Source organism: Numenius arquata, chromosome 17 (genome assembly GCF_964106895.1).
Source record: "Numenius arquata chromosome 17, bNumArq3.hap1.1, whole genome shotgun sequence".
Taxonomy (NCBI): domain Eukaryota; kingdom Metazoa; phylum Chordata; class Aves; order Charadriiformes; family Scolopacidae; genus Numenius; species Numenius arquata.
This window is the reverse complement of record NC_133592.1, coordinates 6472603-6494273: the sequence shown is the minus strand read 5'-3', so window position 1 is coordinate 6494273 and position 21671 is coordinate 6472603. Positions and strand designations below refer to the sequence as shown.

The 21671-nt window shown below is 36.0% G+C and overlaps 1 protein-coding gene across 1 annotated transcript in view; it reads right to left on the bottom strand.

Moving 5' to 3' along the window:
• MBTD1 (mbt domain containing 1) overlaps window positions 1–21671 on the bottom strand; it is a 33015-nt gene that overhangs the window by 9579 nt on the left and 1765 nt on the right. Inside the window, exons 2-13 of the mRNA XM_074160159.1 lie at window positions 15694–15895; window positions 14424–14557; window positions 13463–13577; window positions 13284–13366; window positions 7578–7695; window positions 6799–6933; window positions 6239–6327; window positions 4723–4957; window positions 4135–4190; window positions 3753–3857; window positions 2742–2889; window positions 65–147 (exon numbers count right to left, since the gene is read on the bottom strand). Coding sequence (XP_074016260.1) covers window positions 65–147; window positions 2742–2889; window positions 3753–3857; window positions 4135–4190; window positions 4723–4957; window positions 6239–6327; window positions 6799–6933; window positions 7578–7695; window positions 13284–13366; window positions 13463–13577; window positions 14424–14557; window positions 15694–15895 — 1503 coding nt within the window. The remainder of the gene's footprint in view (window positions 1–64; window positions 148–2741; window positions 2890–3752; window positions 3858–4134; window positions 4191–4722; window positions 4958–6238; window positions 6328–6798; window positions 6934–7577; window positions 7696–13283; window positions 13367–13462; window positions 13578–14423; window positions 14558–15693; window positions 15896–21671) is intronic.

Sequence of the window (21671 nt, the reverse complement as noted above, 5' to 3'; positions counted from 1 at the left end):
AGACAGAAATTTAAAGAAAATACTAATTACAGTTTAAATAAACATTATTATAAGTGTGTATTACCTTATTGAAGAGCTTTACAGGTGCTGCTATTGAGTCAGTTTCCCTGAGGTAGTCAAACCATTTAAAAGGGAGTTTTGCATAACCTGTGAATTTTAAACAACATTTTCATACATCAACTGCAAACTTCATGCATAAGAACAACACAAAAATAGTATATTGGCACTGTGTTATGGCTAAAAAGACAACAAAGAAGCAAAACATTAACATCAGAACCTTCCACTCTCTGAGCTTTGGTCTAAGGGACAAGACAGTTATCTGGACACTGCCCATTTGCAACAAACAAGATGAATGAACCTCTGGATAATATAGAAAGTGTCATTTAATGTTAAGATTAATCATTCATACTTGAAGCTTTCTGTCCACGTAGATTCTTGATCTCTACAACGCCCCACACAAATGACCCAGAACAGATCATGTAATTAAGCACATCCAGTGTCTTTCCTGTGGGGAAAGAGCTCCGCTATTGAAACACTTGAATTGTTAGGAAGAGTGGTAAGAACAAGCATGGATATTTTAAAAGTTAAATAAATAAGGCTAAAAATAGCAATAACATGGAAAATCACAGGATTTTTCCTTTTTAATTTTAAAAGCCATTATAAAGGGGAGAAATTAATCTCAAATTTTAGCTTTTGTTCATCGACGGAACATGCATAAAATACACAGGACTATTTTTACTTTGGGCAACTTTTAAACTGCTTAAACCAACATTTCTCAAATTCTAGCTGGAGCAGCAACAAATACTTGCGGCAGTATGCAGTGCTCGACGTTCTGAAAAGATTTTAGCGTACTGAGCACAGCATGGGGAGCTATGGGAAACAGCTAGATCTCATCTAAGCAGGGATAGAGAGCTCCCACCGAGTCATAGCTCAGCTCTGCAGGGCCAGACTCATCAGGGAGCTACCACTCACTGCCCAAAACGCAACCCCATTCTTGAAAGTGTTTAAGCATCTTCATCTTCTACTGACTTCAGCAAGAGATTAAGATGTTTGGAAGGAGTAAGATTATGAAGTCCAGTGATTTCTCAGCAGCTTATTTAAGTTATCCACATTGCTAAATGTAATTTGGAAAAAGAATGTTCACTTTAAGTATGTAATATCTGCAAGAACAGATGCAGCTAACAATAAGGGTAATAATGTATCAGTTCTGCATATTAATGCTTTTCTTCCTAATGCACAGTTCCTCTGACCAGACCAATGTATTTGTACGCAAGTCCTTTAAGTAACTTCTCACCACACACACTAGAGAAATGTGCATGGTCCTTGTTGGAGGAGCCAGAATTAAGAAACTCTCCCTTTTCAAGCCCAAAATTCATAAAGTAAAATACAATTCTCGTAAGAGCTAAGAAGCTTTGATCACTTTGATCCTATTAAATATGTTAATGCGCATTATGGTCTGTATTTTACTCCTGTTAATTCCTCTTTCAACTGACTTTTAGATTATTGCATGAGTGATTTATAATCGCCTCAGTAGATGATACAGGACTGTTATGGAAAACTGCAATAAAAGGAGAAATATACACGTAGATAAAGAATAAGGTTGCCACGATACAAGAAACACAGAAGTATCATAAATCTGCTAACAACAAAGTTCACATACTATTGTGTAAGTAGTGTTTGAAGAATAAAGAGGAAAAGTTTCATCATAGAATGGAGGTTTTTTCCTATTCTGTATCATCTATTTGATGTATTTAATTCTAAATTGACTGCTATTTATTGATATGCATGCTTTTTCCTTCCACAAAACCGTGTCCTATTGCAAGAGGCTCTTGCACCACATATTTTTGAGGGGTGATTATGCCTATGAATTTTTAGGCAGCAAATTCACTAAATGAGGTGACTGAAAAATAATAGTAAATCTGTCCAACTGTGCTTTCCACATACTTAAAGATGACATATTCATTAGTGTGCAGTAATGAAAATGATATGAAATTATTTTCTTCATGTTGCATTACACTGTCTTTGTAGTTATTACCTAGAAAAATAATTCAATAAACACAAGTAGAAGCCTGCAAGAGTAAGAATGGAGAAAAAAAATCCATAGAAAACCACCATTATCTGCTGTTTTACAGCCAGTTACAATCCTCTATAAATTGCTAGACCAAGAAAATAAAATGGAAAATAAAGGCAATACAGTCTTCTGTAGGCATACGTGCTAGTGGACAGACAGCTTTTTCTCACAGAAGGGATTACGCAGCATTCAGCTCTAATGGCTACTTCCTCCAACCTCAAGTTTGTACAGATTTAAAAAAAAATAAATAGACTGGTATCGTTGCAAATTAGCCTAAGTCTGAGATTCTCTACAATGTTTGTTAATCCTTTTTGTGGCCAGGACTTCCCAAGCAATGGCATATTCTGAACAGTCCTTTTAGTGACTAGCATAGTTCCCGTTCACTTAATGGATATTTTATTTAACGAGCAGCTATCCTCAATTTCTGGCAACAAACCCAAATTATTTTAGCCAGAGAATCAGACATTCAATTTGACTTTTTCTAAATGAAAAGTTTGTTATCTCTGTTTTAGATTACTTTGAAGTTACACTGTTGTATTCGTTTCAGACTTGAAAAAGTCCTAAAAAGTGACACGAATTTTGTAGACTGAATTAAGAAACAAAGCATATGGCACATACAATATCACTGAAATATATTTAAAAGAAAATGTGGTCAGAACACTATATGTACCTCTGGGTGGAGTTAGTTCAATCATGTTAATTTCACAGAAACCAACAGGGAAAATAGAAGGGGAAGTGGCATGGTAACAAAACCAATCAGACCCATCTGCTGCTTCTGAGCCATCAATCCCAATCATAAGATAGCCATCTGCTAAAACCTTTGTAAAGAAAAACAAAATTTTACATTAAATACCTTTAACTGCGTGATAAGGCTAGAAAGAAAGCATGCCATGTTTCAAAAGAGTGAAAAGTAACTCAATAATAATGGAAGTACACTTAGAAGGACATTCAATTACAAGAAAACAAAAAAAAACCCCAAACCATACCTGTCTCCAAGAGTGTGTGTACTATTGTCAAATGTACCTTTGTTAACGGCAAATTCATGAGAGATGAACATTTCCTTTTTCTGACCTCCAGTTCATTTATCTTGTGAGCCTCAATTCTACTTCTAAAGCTTTATAATTCACTCTACTCTTTAGCTTGCAAGGATATTCTGCACACCATTAATAAGAAAAAAAGACTTGAAATCATAACCACACTCCTTACTGGTATGGTTATGCAATTCTGCTAAGTTACTTTTCACATTTTCTTCCTCTTTTAAAACAGATTTCACATGGGTGGGATCCCTTCCAAGCTAGGAAAAAAAGTACATACTTAAAATGTCTTCATAGACTTTTGCAGGCGAGCAAGATGAAGTTTCTTTTTGAACAGTTGCAAAACATTTGGTGTAGTTAGGAGAAGGTTGTCCTGCAAATTAATCTCACAAAAATATTACATTCTAATTAGAGGTAAGGCTGAATTTCCAGAGATTAAAGTCTAAGTAAAAAAAATAATTACACAACTACATTCTTTTTCATAGCAGTTGTATATAAACAATTAATGGACATATTCCATAAACATTCACTGTGTGAATTAATGGCATTTATTTTGGTTTTGAGCTTTTTGTTTCAAGCTTTATTAATGGTGAATGGAAAAAAATGATTCCTATCTACCTTCCCAAAATACACATTTGTTTTCTTACCTTTCTAATAGTCGCGACACATATTGCTGAAAGGTTTAAGGGGTCTATAGCTTCCAATTTCATTCCTTCTTTGAACCATTCTCCAGCTGCGTCAACCTCTTTTACCTACAGAATCATATAACAGCACCAGAAGCTAAGAATCTAATAAGGCTGGAACAGAATATAACCCCACACCATCAAAGCAACAGATTGAAATACCTGTTCTGTCACCTCATCTTATGCCAAGGAGGCCAAATACAGTAAGCGTTTGAATAAAAAAGTAATGCTTGTGCTGGGCATATTTCCAGGACGTAAGTAGAGTTTCAGGTCTCGCTTACACACACCAGAAACTAAAGGTTCTCTATCAACTTCTAGAAAACAGTGTTTTTGCCAGCAAACTCACCTTCATAAATAAATGCGAGGGTGCATCAAAATGTCCATCCTGTTTTTTCGTAATATCTACAAGAAATAATAGTATGTATTATTCAGAAGTTTTGTTAATAGAGCAGAGAGTATGTTTTTCTAAACATGTTAACTAATACAATGCAATCATTGGTGTGGGAGGCCTACAGTTTATAATAAGTCTACCAGAAAAATCTGGAAGACATAATGCATCTATTTTCCTTATTGACCTCTACCAGAAATACCTCTATAAACCATCTCATTTATGGAAAAAAGCAATATCCAATATTTACAAGACCACTTGATTATATCACAAAATTGATACAAACATGCGTGGAAGCTTTTGCAAAAAACTGGCTAGTAAACTACTTTGCACTGTTATAACAGAAAATTATATTTTGTTATATAATTATACATAATAATTTTAAATACATATATATAGCTGGTTTTAGCCAACAGTTGAATACTACTTTCCAAGAGGAATCCCTGCAACTCTCTTAGAGACATTATTTCTGGGAAGTAGCACTGCTCTTGATTTCTTCAATCCAACGCTGCCCACAAAGACACCTCTAACACACAAGCAGCTTACCAGATCTTTTGAATCTGTGTCCTATACTTCGAGACCAACCGATATGATGAATGAGTGGACTGTACATATGGCACCAGAAGTCATCAGTTTTGTCTTCACTTTCTTCATACACCAATCTTAACCGTCCCCCAATGACGCTTTCTACAACTGCTACCCTTGTGCGACAAAGGTGCGTTTTGTCAACAACTTCTACTCTCATGGAAGTTTTGAACGGATACTGCATACTCTCAGACACCTTAAAGTAACAGGAAAAAAACCATCCTGTAAGAACATATTCCATTTTCCCTTAGTTATCTGCTGCTGTTAAAGCACTGTATCAACGCACTTTTCATGAAATTCAAGTACTTGTTAATTAACCTGCAAAAATGACAAATGATGTCTTACATTTCATTGTACACAGGGAAAAACGAAATGTTTCAGAAAAGAAGAATAAATCCTACAATGCTTTGATTATATCAAGCACAGCCCCTACCTAAGATAAGTCTCACAGATTACAGCAATTTTCCATTGACTTAATGAAAGTTTGTTCAGTTGTTAACATGGATAAGAGTACCTTGAGAAACAATTTTAACAAAAAAAACCAACGCCATGACTTTTTTTTTTCTTGTCATCCACTCAATATAGCACTTTAAAAGGCATGGAAAGCAAACTTTGAACATAATTAAAGCTGGCCACTCAAACATATTTCTTCATAATACACCAAAAAGAAAGGAAGAGAATGGAAATAATATTAACCTGCCTTGTGACAATACATTCTGCTTAAAAAATCAGTATGTCACTTGCCATTTCCACTAACTCCCCAAAGTGTTGAGATCTTGTCAATTTAATTTGGCTTCCAACCGAGCCAATTTTTACACAGAAATGAGCAACTGCAGAAAGGTTTTTTTTTTTTGTTTGGTTTTTTTTTTAAGATCAGATGCAGTGTAAGACAACACTAATATTAATAACATATTCCTACTAGAAGCTATGTACCGTCTCACAATATTGTTAAGTAAACTTACAGCACCCTATACAGGCAGCTGCCACACTTAAAGACAAGACTTAAAGACAGTAAAAAGATCTAGTCTAGAGCAGACAAAAAAAATATTAACATTCAAAAAGTATGTACTTTATTGCATCAGATGTGTTACATTAACACATTTTGTTCAGTTTTTGGAATAGTGTATGATAAAAATCATTCCTGAATTAGAAAAAAAGTTTTGATTTTTCTTGCATATCACAGGGTAGCTTATTAACACTTTTTTTTTTTTAATTGGGGTATTTTAAAAATAAAATAGACTGACTAGTTTTTAAAGAAAATTACTTTCTGCTAGAGGAAGCAGTTTTCCAAAGCATGCTGACAAGTGCGGACATAAATGGAGAATAGAGATTTCAAGGAAAACTTTATCTAAGAGAAGAAACTACTGAATTATCTTCACTATAAAAGGAGCTAATGTGCCATTGTAAAATACTTCAGTTCTTCACACTGTGCTGCAATTTCGTTTATAGTACATCATTGATATTGCATCAGCCTTACCTTCTGAGAAAAGTCAGGAGGAAGTGTTTTGGCACCAGTAAGTCGTTTCACTAGAAAAGCTTTCCAGTTTGTGTATTTGTGTTGGATGGCTGTTGCAAATGAAGGGGAAAAAATAAGCCACTGATTTTTAATTGTGTCCGTTAGAGACAATATTAGAGTCTGGAATATGTAAAGAAGAAATCCCAGATGACTGTTAAAAGGCCTGGATGACAATAATGACAAAAAACTCTAGAGAATGAATGCTACCCAAGATTAAGTTTATGGGTATGTCAGGGCAAAGAATTTTATAACAAAATATAAGTAAAATCAGTGCATGTTCACATCACTGATTAGCTAACCGCTTCCACCTTGACCTTAAAAACTTAAAGTTGCATCAGATGGGCTACTCCAAGAAACATTTTCAGCATCAGTCAAGTCCTTATTTTTCCAAAAGTTAAAATGATTCATTCATAACTGTTTAGAGAGTCCTATGGTAAAAAAATATTTTGATATCTGGACCATGAGCAAATTTAGTTTAATAAAGACTATTACATCAATCAATAAGGCTACTATTTACATACTTCGAGGAGGGACTAGGGGCTTCCCACTGGTTGCACACCAACCAACTGGGTGGATGTCAGACCCACAAACGTTGCACCAGAAGTCAAGACTTGAATCATTTTCAAAGCCTTCGTATCTTAGCAGAGCATTGTAGCCTGAAAGAAAGCAAACCCATTAAAAAAATAAAAACATAATTTAACAAGATTATAAAATATATATTAATATTTCTTTACTCTTTGTAGGATATATTGCATTGTATTTGCTAGACTATAACCTTTTATAGAACAGTTTTCTTACTGCACATTTCTGCATATTATTAATGCATAGAATGGATTACTTTGATAAATGTGCATGTGCTATCATGTAAGCAGGAATTTTAATTAAAATTCCTGAACTATAAACCTTTAGAAGTTACATGTAGGATGACAAAATTAATTACTCACAATATCTGCTTTTTCATATCTTAGCTATATGACCATGAATTTTTAACTTTTAACCAAGTGATTTGTACAAGGAGTCTTACTTGCTATTATATAATTTCCTGTCTCCTCATCCTGCACTGCTCTTACTGTACTCTGAGGCAACGTAAAAACCACCCCAGCTGTTCCCAAGCATCACTGAAGCCACTGTAAAACAGTGTAACATAGCGATAGTGCTAAAACATGTAACCTATTGACACAGGTCTGACAACCTAACCAGTCTTAACTTTCAACTAACCAGGTGACCACTGACTAAATTAAGAGCTCCCTTCACACAGTTATTTTGATTATTTTAATCATTTCAACTAAAATATATTCACCTGCTAATTTTACAATTCCAGCTATCCAGAAGACTTTGGTAGGTAGGCTGCAGTCGGTGTTTGGAACCTCGACTCGCACTCCTTCTGAGATATCACCCCAGCATGTCCCCATAGGCGCCTATCGTTTAAGGTAGGGGGGAAAAAGTCACCAGTTCACCACATGAAAATAATTATTTTTTGTTAAATCAGTGTTTTACAGGCGACTTAAAAAGACAAAACAATCAATATACATGATAAGACATAAGCATATGTTTAGAAAACATTCTATGAAAACCTAGTTTGGTTTTGATTTGAAGGTTGTGTAGTATTGTAATTGTATACAATTATTACTGTCCATTTCCTGCAATAACTATAGGATTCCAAGTTTAAAAATCTGTAAAGCACAAGCACAAATTCCATATACTCACAGGTCAGCTTTATTCTACTATGTTTCAACTAGGTGCAAGCTACTGATTTTAGTGAGAATGGTGAGAATTCCTCTGCAATTCTAGTTGCAAGAAAATCATGGTACTTGAAATTCATACATGTACCACAGAAATCAAAATCTTTAAATTCTGTAAATCAAAAATGTTCCTGAAAAAGTGCATAGAAGTTATTTCTTGAATCTATTCTGATGATTTATTACAGTAGGGCTCATCACCCACTGGTCCACGTTCTCTCAGAGAAACAGGCTTTCATACCACTCGCAAGTGATCATTCCATCAAGCGAGCAAAAAGTTAACAGAAGGCTGAGTGGCACCTTTTTAACAAATGCCAAAATGAAATTCAGAGCTAGATTCCTCACAGACTGTCCTGAAAGGTTAGACTAATGTGTTAGTAACAAGAATACTAAGGATTTGTGGGAACTAGAGATAAAAGTTACATTTAGCTTGCTATTTCAAGAAGAAGGTTCTATTGACCAGAGCACCAGGAAAAGATAGTCAAAGCTGGAATTGTAGAGATATCAGAAATACAGCGCTGAAGAATCTAAAACCTTCAAAGTTACTCAACTGAAGTTGTATTGGTAACAAAATAGAAAATGTCTCTACATTAAACTTGAGATCACCAAGAAAGGAAAGATTCATATTTGGGGTATTCTAGAACAATAGTGATATAAATTCTAAGGTGTTCTGAGAAAACAATTCTTATCAGTTCAGAGATTATCCAGATATCACAGGGACAACTGAAGGGATCCTCTGGTTCTGTACCGTAGCAGGCAGACAGTATTCTACGGATGTGTCTCATTTACAAAGCTCTTTGCAAACACAGAGAACTTAGCCTCTCAGTGGGAGTAGCCTCCAACTTCACAAATTTTTGGCTAAGAACCACAAGCGAAGAAATTTGGATTAATCCTGAATGACTGGAAATCACGGTACTGGAATTTTGCTGGCAATCAGCAATAGCCAACTAGCAGCACTAAAAGCCAAACTTATCTTAAAAAGGGATACCCTTCAGTAGTAGAAATATTTGAGGGTAGGCATGCAAAACTTAAAACTAGTTTTAACTATTAAAGGAAAAATAAGTTATTACAATTATGCCAGTTTCTTATTCTTGAAGCCTGGTCTCTTCATGTTCTGCTATGTCCCATCTACACCAGTCTAGACCGCAGAGCTCTTTTCTGCCATCTGGCAGACAGAGAGAAAAAAAAAAAACAACTTGAAAGATGATGGCTTATTTTCACACACAAAATATGCAGATACAGCTTCTTAATCAAGTCCTATTACATATTTGTTATCATCTCTAAATCGACATATGTAGCTTTCTGAATTGAATTGGGGAAATAAATTTTTCAAACTCCATATTTTTAGTAAGCCTTGTCGCCTTGTATAGAGATATAGATGAGGCCAAACAATTAAAAATAGCAGTGCTGAATAATTTCATAATCCAGCTGCATTTAATTGAAATATATTTTACTGCCTGCTCATCTATTCAGTTGATTCAGAGGGAAAAGTGTATCAAATCACTTCTCATCACATCAACTAAATGTCACAAATTCTTATTTCTAGAGCGTGGATTGGTATAGAGGGAAATAGCAGAAAGTTAAATTTGTCCTTGTCTGTGAAAATATTGGTTCTGCTAGTTCTCCTACACCAATCCATATGGCTCACCCTTTAGAAGAAGGAAGCCATCCTGTGTAGCATCACTACTGAAATGCCAGATAACATTACTGTCCCCGAGGTGATGGCTTACATTATAGCTGGTATACTGCGCCATCTTTCCCTTTTTCACTCATTATGAATATTCTTAGGGGAGGAAGACTGGATAAACCAGGGCTATAACAGCCATCTTCCTTCATGTCTTCTCTGACTTCATCCAATTAATCAATCAATGTTTGCACAGTGCTTTGAAAAACTCAAAAAGCACTGTGTAACTGTTAAGTCTTATTCATCTGCTGGCTGGAAGGGTAACTCTGAAGTCTGGATTGGCATAGTGCGAACTAGCAGAACCATAATTTACAGGTAAGAACAAATTTACCTTTCAGACTCATGACGAAGAGATCCACTTCATATCACTCCCAAACAAGGAAGATCTGGTTCATCCCTTCCTGCTCCAGCAGATGACCTGGGAGGGTTTATCTGTGAGCAGCAGCTGCCTCCTCTGCAAGGTAAGTTGCAATCAGGAAGGTCCTGTTTGACAGGAGCTAAAGGCTAAATATCCCCACAGGCCTGGCTGAACAAAGAGCTCCTGGGTTGAGTAACTGGCTTCTAACACTGCCATGATTTCAGATGTGAAACCTGAATTAGGATTTTAATGGCAAAGTGATGCTACCAACTCCTGAAGCATAAGGGTGCTATACTGAAACCTTGTGTGTGAACAGTACCCCCTCAAAGGGTAATGCCAGAGAAGACAAATGGTTTAAAATTAAAAGTTCAAAGCAAAGCACTGCCACCTAGTGTAAAATCCTGGAAATGCTCCCTCTGAGCAAACGATTTATTTATTTATTTTCATAACAAAAGAAGCCAAGAGAATGAAAATATTTCAGCTTAGAATAAAATTCAACTGGAAGAAAGATTGAAAAATTCTTAACTTCAGAAATGTGTACCTCACTAGCAACAGAGTGGAAAAGAAAAATTATTATTAATTGTGCATTAAGCTGTACACCAATTAGTACTGACAAATGACTCAAAGCACTATATTTGCTTTCATTTCTAGGAATGGTTTGAGCTAATAAAAGCAAATATAGAAAAAAGTAAAAAAATGTTTAGATGAAAATGAAATTGGAATGCAGGTTGACAATGAGCACGTTGTATTTCCTAAGCTATAATACAATATTGAAAACATTAAGAGCTTTCCTCCTTGCATCAGCTACTGCTGTGTGTCTGATTAACACAATTCGACCAAAAAAGCTGCAAGGTGCACAAACTGCAATTCTGGCTTTGTCACAGGCTTCCTATATGACATAAACCAAAGCAGCTTCCCTACTTCAGTTTACTGAACTATGAAGTGGGCAGAGTTGTACCGTTACTTGCGAATTTCACTAGTGTTACTCAACACTTACGTCTGGAATGAAGGTAACAGGAAAGTACAAAATGCACATCAAGTTCATCAAAAGACTTTGAAATTAGTTCTTCTCATACAGAGAAAGAGATAACTTTGAGATTTAAATGTTTTAATTCTAAAATATAACTATTTTAAATTGAAGAGGCAAACTTCCCAGGCAAAAAAAAAAAAAATCTGGGAAAATTACATCAGACCTGAAATACTAAAGTTTGTCCAGTTATTAATAATCAATAAGCCAAATCCCACATCTTATAATTCCCTTAAATTTTCATTGGTATTGATCCCAATGTTTGCTATCAAATATCCATACAGATACAGCCAGTATAACCAGATACATATTTTATCTAATCTAATCATTTAAGGGTAGATATGTTATGATTTTACTGTCAAGTCAAAACTTCTGTTTTGACCAGAATAAACTTTATATATTCAATCTCACGGACATACACAACGTGCATGGAATCCATAATATGAATGGTAAACAAACATCAACTAATACAAACTTTTATGAATCAAAGCAACATAGCACACAGAAAACACAGCAATAATCTCTCCAGAGAGACAAAAAAAACATTGTTTCTTTTAATTATCAACGGAGATTGGGATAAAGAGAGAAGGATCTAACAAAAGTACTAATGCATTTTTAGATTCTGACTGGTTTAAATAATACATTTTTGAAAGAAATCATTACAGTAAAACTAAATGCAAATCACATGCTTGCAACACTAACTAATGTCCACTAAAGTAGAAATCTCCAAAGGAGATCGCAGGAGTTGCATTCTGCTTGTATATACAAGGGAAAGAGGGACAGAAAAGAAACAACACTCAGGCTTAGTATTACCACTGCCATGTAGCTTATGAAAATTTTCAAGGTAAAATATGAACATGAGTATTTTATCTGTTCACCTTATTGGGGTACCATTCAACATAATGAATGAAGCAGTAAGAAAGGAATATACAACTCCTTTTAATATGGAATGTTATAGCGTAATTTACAAGTGATCTAACTATTGTAGCTGTATCCCAATTAAGGATGCCATACATCATGTAGCATTTATTGTTATAATAGCCCATGTCATCAAACAATACCTTATGAAATGTACTTATGAAATTACTTACTATAGCATGTACATAACAGTGAAAGCAAAGTACAAACATGCTTATTTAAGCACGTGGAATTTGATACAAATTCACAAAGCTATACTAATGCAAGGCTCTGTTCCGGGTAATAGTTGAGGCCTCTGAGCATAAAGGCTGCTATTCAGAAAGTGCCAACTGCCAAGAGCCCTCAACTCCTACTGATTTATGAGTTGACAGGGCTCAGCGTGAACTCCAGAACTGGACAGAAAATAAGTCTCTTCTTTATGGACAACTTCCACAAAACGTTTGTTTTGATTGCAACTTTCATCAGATAAATTTGAGTACACTAAAACTTTTGCAAGAAGATGGAACACTTCAACTTCCCAAATAAAAAAGTATGCTGAGAAAACTCTCAGAAAGTTTTTAAGAGACAGAAAGTACTGATTATTTTAAACAAGATCTAATAATCAGAATTTAACACATACATTAAACAGAGATGCTGCTAGATTTTTCTCATCCCCCCATTACATTCTATAACGACTGAGGACTTTTTGTTTAGAATTTTTGTAACCCTAATACAAAGAAAATCAAACTCTGTCATTTCAGATTTATAAAAAGCCTGTATTTTTCTCTATTTCTACACTACCTGGCAGCATCACAGACAGGGAGAATCTGACCAAAAAACTAAGAAAAAAATCCCAAATCCAAACATGTAACCAAAAGATCAGTTCAACATAATGGAGCAAGCCTGACTCAATCTAAAACGCTTCCTGTAACTTTTCTAATATTGCATGACCTGCTTGGTTTGATATTCTATAGTGCATTTGATGATTTTGTGCCTCGAATATAAGAAAAATAACTTCACAAGTTTTTAAGTGTCCTCCTTTTACTTTTCTCTTTGTTTATGAGAGCATGTATGATGAGAGTAACTGATATCACTGGTTTTAAGGGACACAAAACCAAACATACCTGTCTAAAAAGTAGTCATACTAACACAGCTTACAATACAAGTTTTGTAGTCCAAGGCCATGAAACATATTTGGATATGGATGTTTTACAAAAAATGAATTCAAGAATTAAAACGGACTGTCTCTCATGCACACACACAAACACACAAAAGGATAGCACGTATTGAAAAATACTTACGTGTTTAAAACAGGTTACAGGAGCTGCTGTAAAGCTATTGCTATTGATGTAGTTACCCCAGCTGAAACCTTCCACAGGGACAGCTGCTAAGAGAAAGTTATTTTATTTAGGAAGCTGCTCGTGAGCTACAAATCTTGAATTACCAAGAATTTGTTCCAGTTCTGTTTATATGCCATTACCTGCTTTAGTCTTTGCCTGGTTTTGTAAAGTTGCTTGGTACTGAGCATATGCTGCTAATTTAGCCACTAAGGGTTGTTTTTGTAGAACTTTAGCCTTCTTTGTTGGAGGTTTACCCTAAAACAAAAAAAGCTAAGTAAATAAAGTCTTTCAAAACTCCCATTGGGTAATTTCCATAGATCTGTAGTGTATCTCTGGCACATTTAACTAAAATTAGAACAACACAGAATGGAAGTTGACTAAGTATCACAAAACTACATGTAATATTAAATAAATTTAAAAACCAGTAGCAAAGAATGTCCAAAAGATGGCTTTTGTACTAGTATTCCAACTTGAACAGCATTATAGATTCATTGTTGTTTACCTGAAAAAAAGATAGCTTTTAAAAGCAGGTCAAAACGAAGCACTTTTAATCTAATTTATACCTATGCAATTTCTTAGTATTTGTTGCAATGAATTTGAATTGTATATAAAGTATTTCCTGACATTTCTCTTTTATTGAATGTTACAGGATTATTTGATTAATGTTTTAAGTAAACAGACACAACCCCATTTTGCAAATGTATATAGTTAAGATAACCCTCAAAACCAGAACACAACAATGCTAAATAAACCTTTATGCTCTCTAAAGCCAGAAAATATCTTGGGTATGAGATGTATGGAATTTCAAGTCACTACATATGTAGACTGATGATTTTTCCTGATCTTTTTCTTGCAGAAGGGCCACTGCAGCAGAAATGAAATAAGGTATCAGTATTCTCCGGAATCTACTCTGCTGAGCAAAGTAATTTTTCATGACTGATACAGTTCTGAGTTTTAGCTTACAAAATTACTCATGTGAAAATTTTAATGTGTTAAGAAACTTGATTTATCTTAAAACATCATGCAAGTTTTACAGACGTACACATTTTACAAACACAGACTATAATCAGTATATAAAGAAAATGGTGTCTGTACCGCTACCTGAAGTCTGGCCAGAATGCTGGCCTTCTTGGAGTTCGAGGAATAGCTTCTAGAGCATGACACACTGCAGAAGCGTTTTGTTTTAGAGTAAAAAGCGTCACGGACACCAACCATTCCACACATCTCGCATGTAGCTAATCAGAGGAGAGAAAAAACCAAATGTTAAGACTGTAATAAAGACCTCAGTAAAAATTCAGAACAAAGGTGAAATAAGGAAAGTCCTGTAGGTGGCACTACCAAACAGTTTCTTAGGGTTTGACCCTGAAGAGAATTGCACAAAAAAGTAACTTAAAATAAGAGCAATACCACAAACATCATTGAGACACTAAAACCTCAAGTTCATTGGTGAAAGGGTGCCTTCTTTCTGCTTCCTGTTAATTTTACCACTGGTAGAAGTGAACAACCCAGCTAAATCAGCTAAAGCCCATTTTTGTGTTTTCATGGTTCTCAAGGAAATGTCTGCTTTGAATCTGGGCCTGCCAATCTTGATTTCCTCTAGATATTTAATACTTCTAATGTGAAATAAAACCAGATCTCTTTTTTGAATCATAAATTAGTACACCAAAAAGTACCCTAGCTGGAATCATATGCTTCAGAGGTAGACAGCATCACCCACTGAGTTGTTCCATGATGAGTAAGAGTTTGTGACCAGCTTATGCCAATGAGACAATACCAAGACTCTACCCAGTAGAGAGCTCTGCTAATCAGTAATGACTTTGGCCAAAACATTTTTTTCCCCAATGATAAAAGCCATCTTCCTTTTTTTTTTTTTTCCAGTATACTCTAGCTCACAGCTAGTGGGTAGTGAGCAGGTATACACTGACAGGCTTTAAACAGCAGCAGTAACGAAGTTTTCCTAGTATAGGAAGAAATTTATTTTAATATATCATATACATAACAAAGGGTAGAGAGAATATATGCCCAAGTGTAGAGAGAACACACTGACATTCTCCTCAAAGCCCAAAGAATAAAAGCAACATACATGACAACATACACATGCATGTGCATATATACACAACACAGATTGATGGGAGGGTGGATGTTCCCGTATTATGTCTTTCCTGACAGCAGGATTCAAAGCCTATCTTATTTCAGTTCAGCAAAATCCAAACAATTCCCCCCTCCCAAACCAACAAACCCACCCCCAACCCTTCAGCTGTTTTGGTCCATTTTCAATCGGTACGAACATTTGGGACGGGACCCTCAACTCACAGCACAGGCTGAAAAGCATAAATATCAAACTCTTTGTACTCATGCCCCACATACTTACCCATGCCAGATTTGCCATCTGGATAAGTATAGACCTGTCCATTATTCTTTATAATTGGGAGACTGGACGGCAAAGGAGCAACCTCCTCTTCACTCTCTTCTGAACTGGAGCTGCTGCTCGTGTCCTCACTACAACTATCATAACCGTCAAACATCCCGAATGAATCACGTCTTTTCCTTTCTGCTCGTGAAGTATGTTCTGTCTAAAAATGAGAGAACAACAAAAACCCAACAAACAAAAATCCCAAAGAATAACAGAGCATTCTGAATGCAAATATTTCAAAGTCAAGCTTAAAATTTTCAAAGGTCAAAGTCAGCCTTCAAAAGTAGATGTACTAAAAAACTGCTGTATCAGAACAGATATATGAGCCACATATTGCCAATTAAATTAGTAGTAGAGTCAAAACTAGCCAATTTTTGGTATTGTGACATACAGGAAGAAAAGTCTATCTCACGATCCACTGAGAATACACAGTAGCAGTCCACACATTTATTTTTCTTGGTATCTTCAGAGTTCATTAATCCCGATGTGCTGAATAATGACAGCCACACAGATCTTGTATGCAAATGAGCACATTCCAGATGGCTGCAGCCAATTTCACTAAAATTCATTCATTTGAGAAAGCTGGGCAGAGAAAAGACAGTCCAACCAAGAGAGCACTATTCCCTAGGAACAAAAATGGAAGTATCTCTCTGCTCTCATTGGCTTGTGAGGTTATCGATAAATCACTCTGCTTCCCTATGATTCAGTTTCTCACGTGTGAACCAGGAATACCTTTTTACCTCACAGGGATGTTCTGAGGATTAATACATTAACAATTATGAAGAGCTCAGTTACTATGGCAATAGGGTCTGTATAAATGCTAAAAAGATAGAAAGGTGACTAATTTGCACTGCCATATATGAGAACTTGTTACATAATAGTTTTCCTACCACAAAAAAATCTGAGGTCAAATAAAAACATACAATTTTGAAGAACACATAACAGTTAAGCAATTTCCAGCAAAGGCATTAAAGAACTATAAACAATAGATTAACTGATGTCTTTTTTTCTGATGCACAAATATATGCATTTTAATAGTCACAATTTAAACTTTATTAGTATCTTACACAGCTCTACTGAAACAAGGCTACTGCTACAATAGCTGTCCTCATTAAGCTAAAAAAGATCTTGTTAAAAAATTCAAAGTATTTCCATTATCCTTAACAGCATCTACTAAGTTTGAGAGGAAATAACAGATAAAGAGAAGACAAAGATAAACTCTATAATAGAAGCACAAGTTAGGAGAATGAAGTACAGCCAAGAAAACAGGAAAAAGATTAAGAAAGCCTTTGCCTCTAGTTCCTTTTCCAAGAGCTAATTTTATTTAAAAGTCATTGTAGACAGAAAAATAACAATATGTCATCGGACTTTTCCTTCTTAAATTGCATTTGGATTCATAGCTTTAAGATTTCATCACAGTAATTCCCCAAATCCCTTTCCTAGAGAGTATGTGCCTGAACATTTTTATTGTTGGATCTCATCCGAGCCTTCTTCTGCTATGCTATCCCTTTATCATAATATTCTCTATTCTCCTTTACAATCTGACTAAATCCTATTATGGAAGGATTTCCTTATAGTTAAAAGGGAAAACTGATTTCCACACTGACCCAATCCTAGCACCCAATTAAAAAACAAAACAAAAAAAATCCAAAAGCCAGTAAGCACAAAAGGTTACACAATAAGGTAAACAAATTTAAAACACTTAAAGCAGCTCTGAAACAAAACAACAAAGAAGTCAGTGTAATGTTATTTGTGCACACATTCCTCCGCTAACAATTCAAAATTACATTAAAACCAATCAAAACTTAGGATAGAGCATAACTTGAAAACTCACTGAAGGCACTGACATCTGCCTGAAGTAGCTAGGGTAACAGTCACAATCATCAGAGGAAACACTGAGCAACAGCAGAACAAAACCTAGCCCTGACCTGCACGGGTAACAAGTCACACCTGTACATTATTATGATGCTATCAGCCAACAAGAGGCAAGCTCAGTTATTTGTTTGTGTGTGTACATGTATGTAGATTAAGGCACAAGTTGAGCACAATGTTACCATAGATACAGTGTTCTGCAAGCAGTACCAGTAATTTACAGATCAGAACACAAAGACTAGTCATCTTCCTCAAGATTTCATGAACTCCTTAACGTCTCACAATATTTAACTTTTATTGACCACAGCCTCCGCTAAGCAATAAAATGCAATGCCATATTAACCATTCACAGCAGTTATACCAGAACACCATGTTTCCTTCTAGTATTATGGATAGATACTAGTGGTGTTTCAGAGCCCATGGGCAGGATCTCCCTCCTCATTCACCCATCCTCCATAAGTCAGGTCATCTGATTTCACCAAGAGATTAGGGCCTCGTCCCACATAAAGGAGGACTTCAGCCCTTCAGTGGAGGCTGCAGTACAAGGTAGTCTTGGGACATTCCTTTTCCATTCCAGACTGGAGAACTCTGGACCCACATGGCAGTTCTGCTTTGCCCAGTACTTTGCTGGCAGAGATTAGAAATGCTGTAGCAGCTCAGAAGGAAGAGAAGTGCAGCCCACGTCCTGATGCCACAGTAGAGAAACCCTATAGCCAGCACTGCTCCCACTGCAAGGGAAGGCCAAAGAAGAAACAGGAGGTTGGAGGCAAGATGAAGGACCAGTGGCACTGAAGGGAAGACAGGCTGCTCTAGGCAAGTTGAAGCACGGTGCAGATTAGAATTGCAGATACCACAACAGCACAGCTGGCTCATTTTTTGGGGGTTCTTCTTTTACATAACATACATTCAGAACCTCAACACTACTGCCAAGCCCCCTTCGCCAAAACGTCCACAGATGAGAAAAAAAAACATATTTCAGTCTATATAGAAAGCTGGGCTCTCTACTAAGAAAGTAATTTTTCAACACTGTACAAGTTCCTAAGTAGCAATCATCAAGTTTGTTGAGCGTAACTACACTGTCAAAACAAGTCTCATATATCACCTCTGCATTTACTTTATATGTGGCCAAATTGTCTCAGTTCAAGTTATGAGTGATTCAAAACAGCAGCTTTGCTTATTGTTTTAAAGTAATACTGTAGTTTTTCTTTTTAATCCATGTTTTTGCCAGAAGTGACCACATTTGCCAGACAAATTATGTAGGGGATTCTTAACATTAATTTATAGTTATTACCCGGATTGCAATTCTGGGGAAAATACTCAAAATATGTTTTGTAAGACCTGGAAAAGGTACAGTTTTGCAACATAAAAACCCCACAGTATTTTGTGTGCAGAAGTAGGTGGAAGTTAGGAAGATGACATGCAAATACCTATGCTGGAATTTTGCTAGAGCAGACCAAAAACTTCTCTATTTTGATAATAAACACCACTAAGGTTCTTTGTCACCCATGTTGAGAGACAGCATTTGTATAAACAAGTGAACACCACGTGGAATCTTTGATAACCCCTCCTGCAGAAGTCAGAGATCCTATTCTTTTGCAAACCCTGTATAACATCTAGAACAGAAAAAAGTTGGGGTACAACTCTGAACTCAAAGGTCAAAAATGGCATCCTTACAAAAAGGACAATATATGCCTCAAACAGAACTGTAACTGAGATAAAACAGCTGCTTTGGTAACAGCAGCAGCCTGTAATTCCTGTCGAGTTCTTGCAAGCGATGAGCAGCAGTGTGCCTGAGCAGCTGAGTAGCCATATCTTGTCTGGCTGACAGAGAAGCATCTAACCATAGAGGTCCTGTACCTACTATGAATGGAAGCCTCAGAAAGAACAGCTTATTGCCCCACAAGGTGTTCCCAATGAATTTTGAAACACTGTCTATAAAAACTTAGTCTTTCACTCAAAAAAATCTACCAGAGACTAACAGTAGTAGTAACTTAATCTAACAATTACAGCCACGTAGTAAAATCAATCCATGTTTCACAATATAAAAATACAAGGAAAAAAAAGCATCTCCTACTCTTAGAAGATGAATTTAGCACTAAAAATCATGCTGAGGTTGTCTTTCCCTCAAAACTGAACACGATCAGTGTTCTTCACCTTCTAACAAACGAGGGAATAGCATCCTGCCCATCCGCAAAGCACGCTTTGAGCAAGAGTCTGCCTTACTATAAAACACAGAATCTTGTAGCTGGTTAACACCAAAAGAGCAGTAGCTTAAGTAACTCCACCAGTAATAGAGAGTCGATTGGTACATTAAGCAGAAGCAATGCACAAACAAAAGAACAAGACAAACTTTTAGGCATACTGGCTACAGTTTATTTTCCTAATGAGATTACTGGTTCCTCAACAGGAAAGATTTTTAGACCGAGCACTACAAAGTCTACTGTAAGCGGGACTGGCAAATAAACCTATACGACTATTTGCTTGGGGGTTTTCTTGCATACTTTTCTCTATTGAAGGGATGGGTGGAGAAAGGAACTCTTAAGAACTGCTTTCTTATTCTGCCCAACTTCCCATTTTCCTGTTCTTCCTCTCCTCCCTGTGAATACTTGGCAACAATATATTTTTAAGAAATACTCTTAATTAACCATTACACAAGGCAAAGGGTGCGATTAAAGAATATAGTTAAGGAAACCAGTTTCCCTAAAAGCAGGAAGGCAACTGTAAACAAATAAAAAAAATAACTAGTTTCCCTCACTCTCTTAATACATAGTATTATATATACACACTTGATTTTGGTCAGCACATTATAGCATGCACTCTTTGAGTGCAATAACTACTCCTTCCGCGTAGCAAAATTGGTCACGAAGGGTGAACAATGCATGGCCAAAACACAAAATAAAACCATTTAATGTTAATTAGACATCAAATACTTACTTGGGAAATTGCTTTAGTGTCTTGATGAAGCCTATACACTCAAGTATTGGCAAAATTTGAAAGTGTTTTGAAGGTAAAAACTTGCTACAAAAAATACCCCATTATTAAGTAACCAAAGTCCTTGCCCCTAAGTGCATCCTGGCCAAAGGCAGATGATCCACAACAGTCACAGTAAGGTTTCAAACCACTCAAAACAGTTATTGTTACTCCTGAATCAATTTGGCACTTGAATTCAGAAAGGCAGTGATTTAGAGCTGAGTACAAGAGCTGTAGCTTAACAAAGGCCTACCAGCACCTATAGAGATAGGCATCACTTTCTGTATTCAGATCTAACCCCCAGAAACATGACAGAAGTATGGACAGATGGTATTTGAGGCCAAGGTCAACAATGAGGTCACCACAACCTTCAAGCCAAGGGGCTGTGATAAGACACATTTGCTTTAATCACGTATCCTTAACAGATCGTGCATTTCCCATAGTGTATTTCCAAGTTGGAATTAGATTTGATGCACAGCTTTTGTTTTCAGAAGTTCATTAATGTTTTATGCTACAAGCTTAGTTTTAGCTCTGGATGTTAGCATTAAGGAAACAAAACGATGGGACTAATTTATTACAACTCTTCTGAATGTAAGCTGGCCAAAATAATTTACTGTAGTAATGCTAGCTTGCCCCCTGTGGAACTGAAGTCTAATTGTGCCTCATAGCATAACAAAAAAAGAAAATTCAAACATGGTACCAATTTAAAGAAAACATACTTTCAGCTTTCATTAGAAACAAACAAACAAAAAAACGCCAAAGCTAAACATCTTGGGATTCCTGGAAATCAGAACCAACCAAACTTACTTTTTTATATAAGCAACTCACCTCTATCTGGAAATGTGCCTTCCACTCTTATTATAAGTAAAATCTCTGCTGGAAAATTACAGAAATGTTTTTTCCTGTCTCTTCATTTGCTATGTATGACAGCATTTTGTCTGAAGCCAGTTTCTGCTGTTTGCCAAAGGTTTTGTCCATAGCCTCTTCCCCAGGGGGTTTCACACAAGAGGGAAGACTCTTTCATAAAAAAATATATCAAATTAGCAGGCAATTTTGGAGGGGGTGTGTGATGATTAATATGTGAAATATCCGAG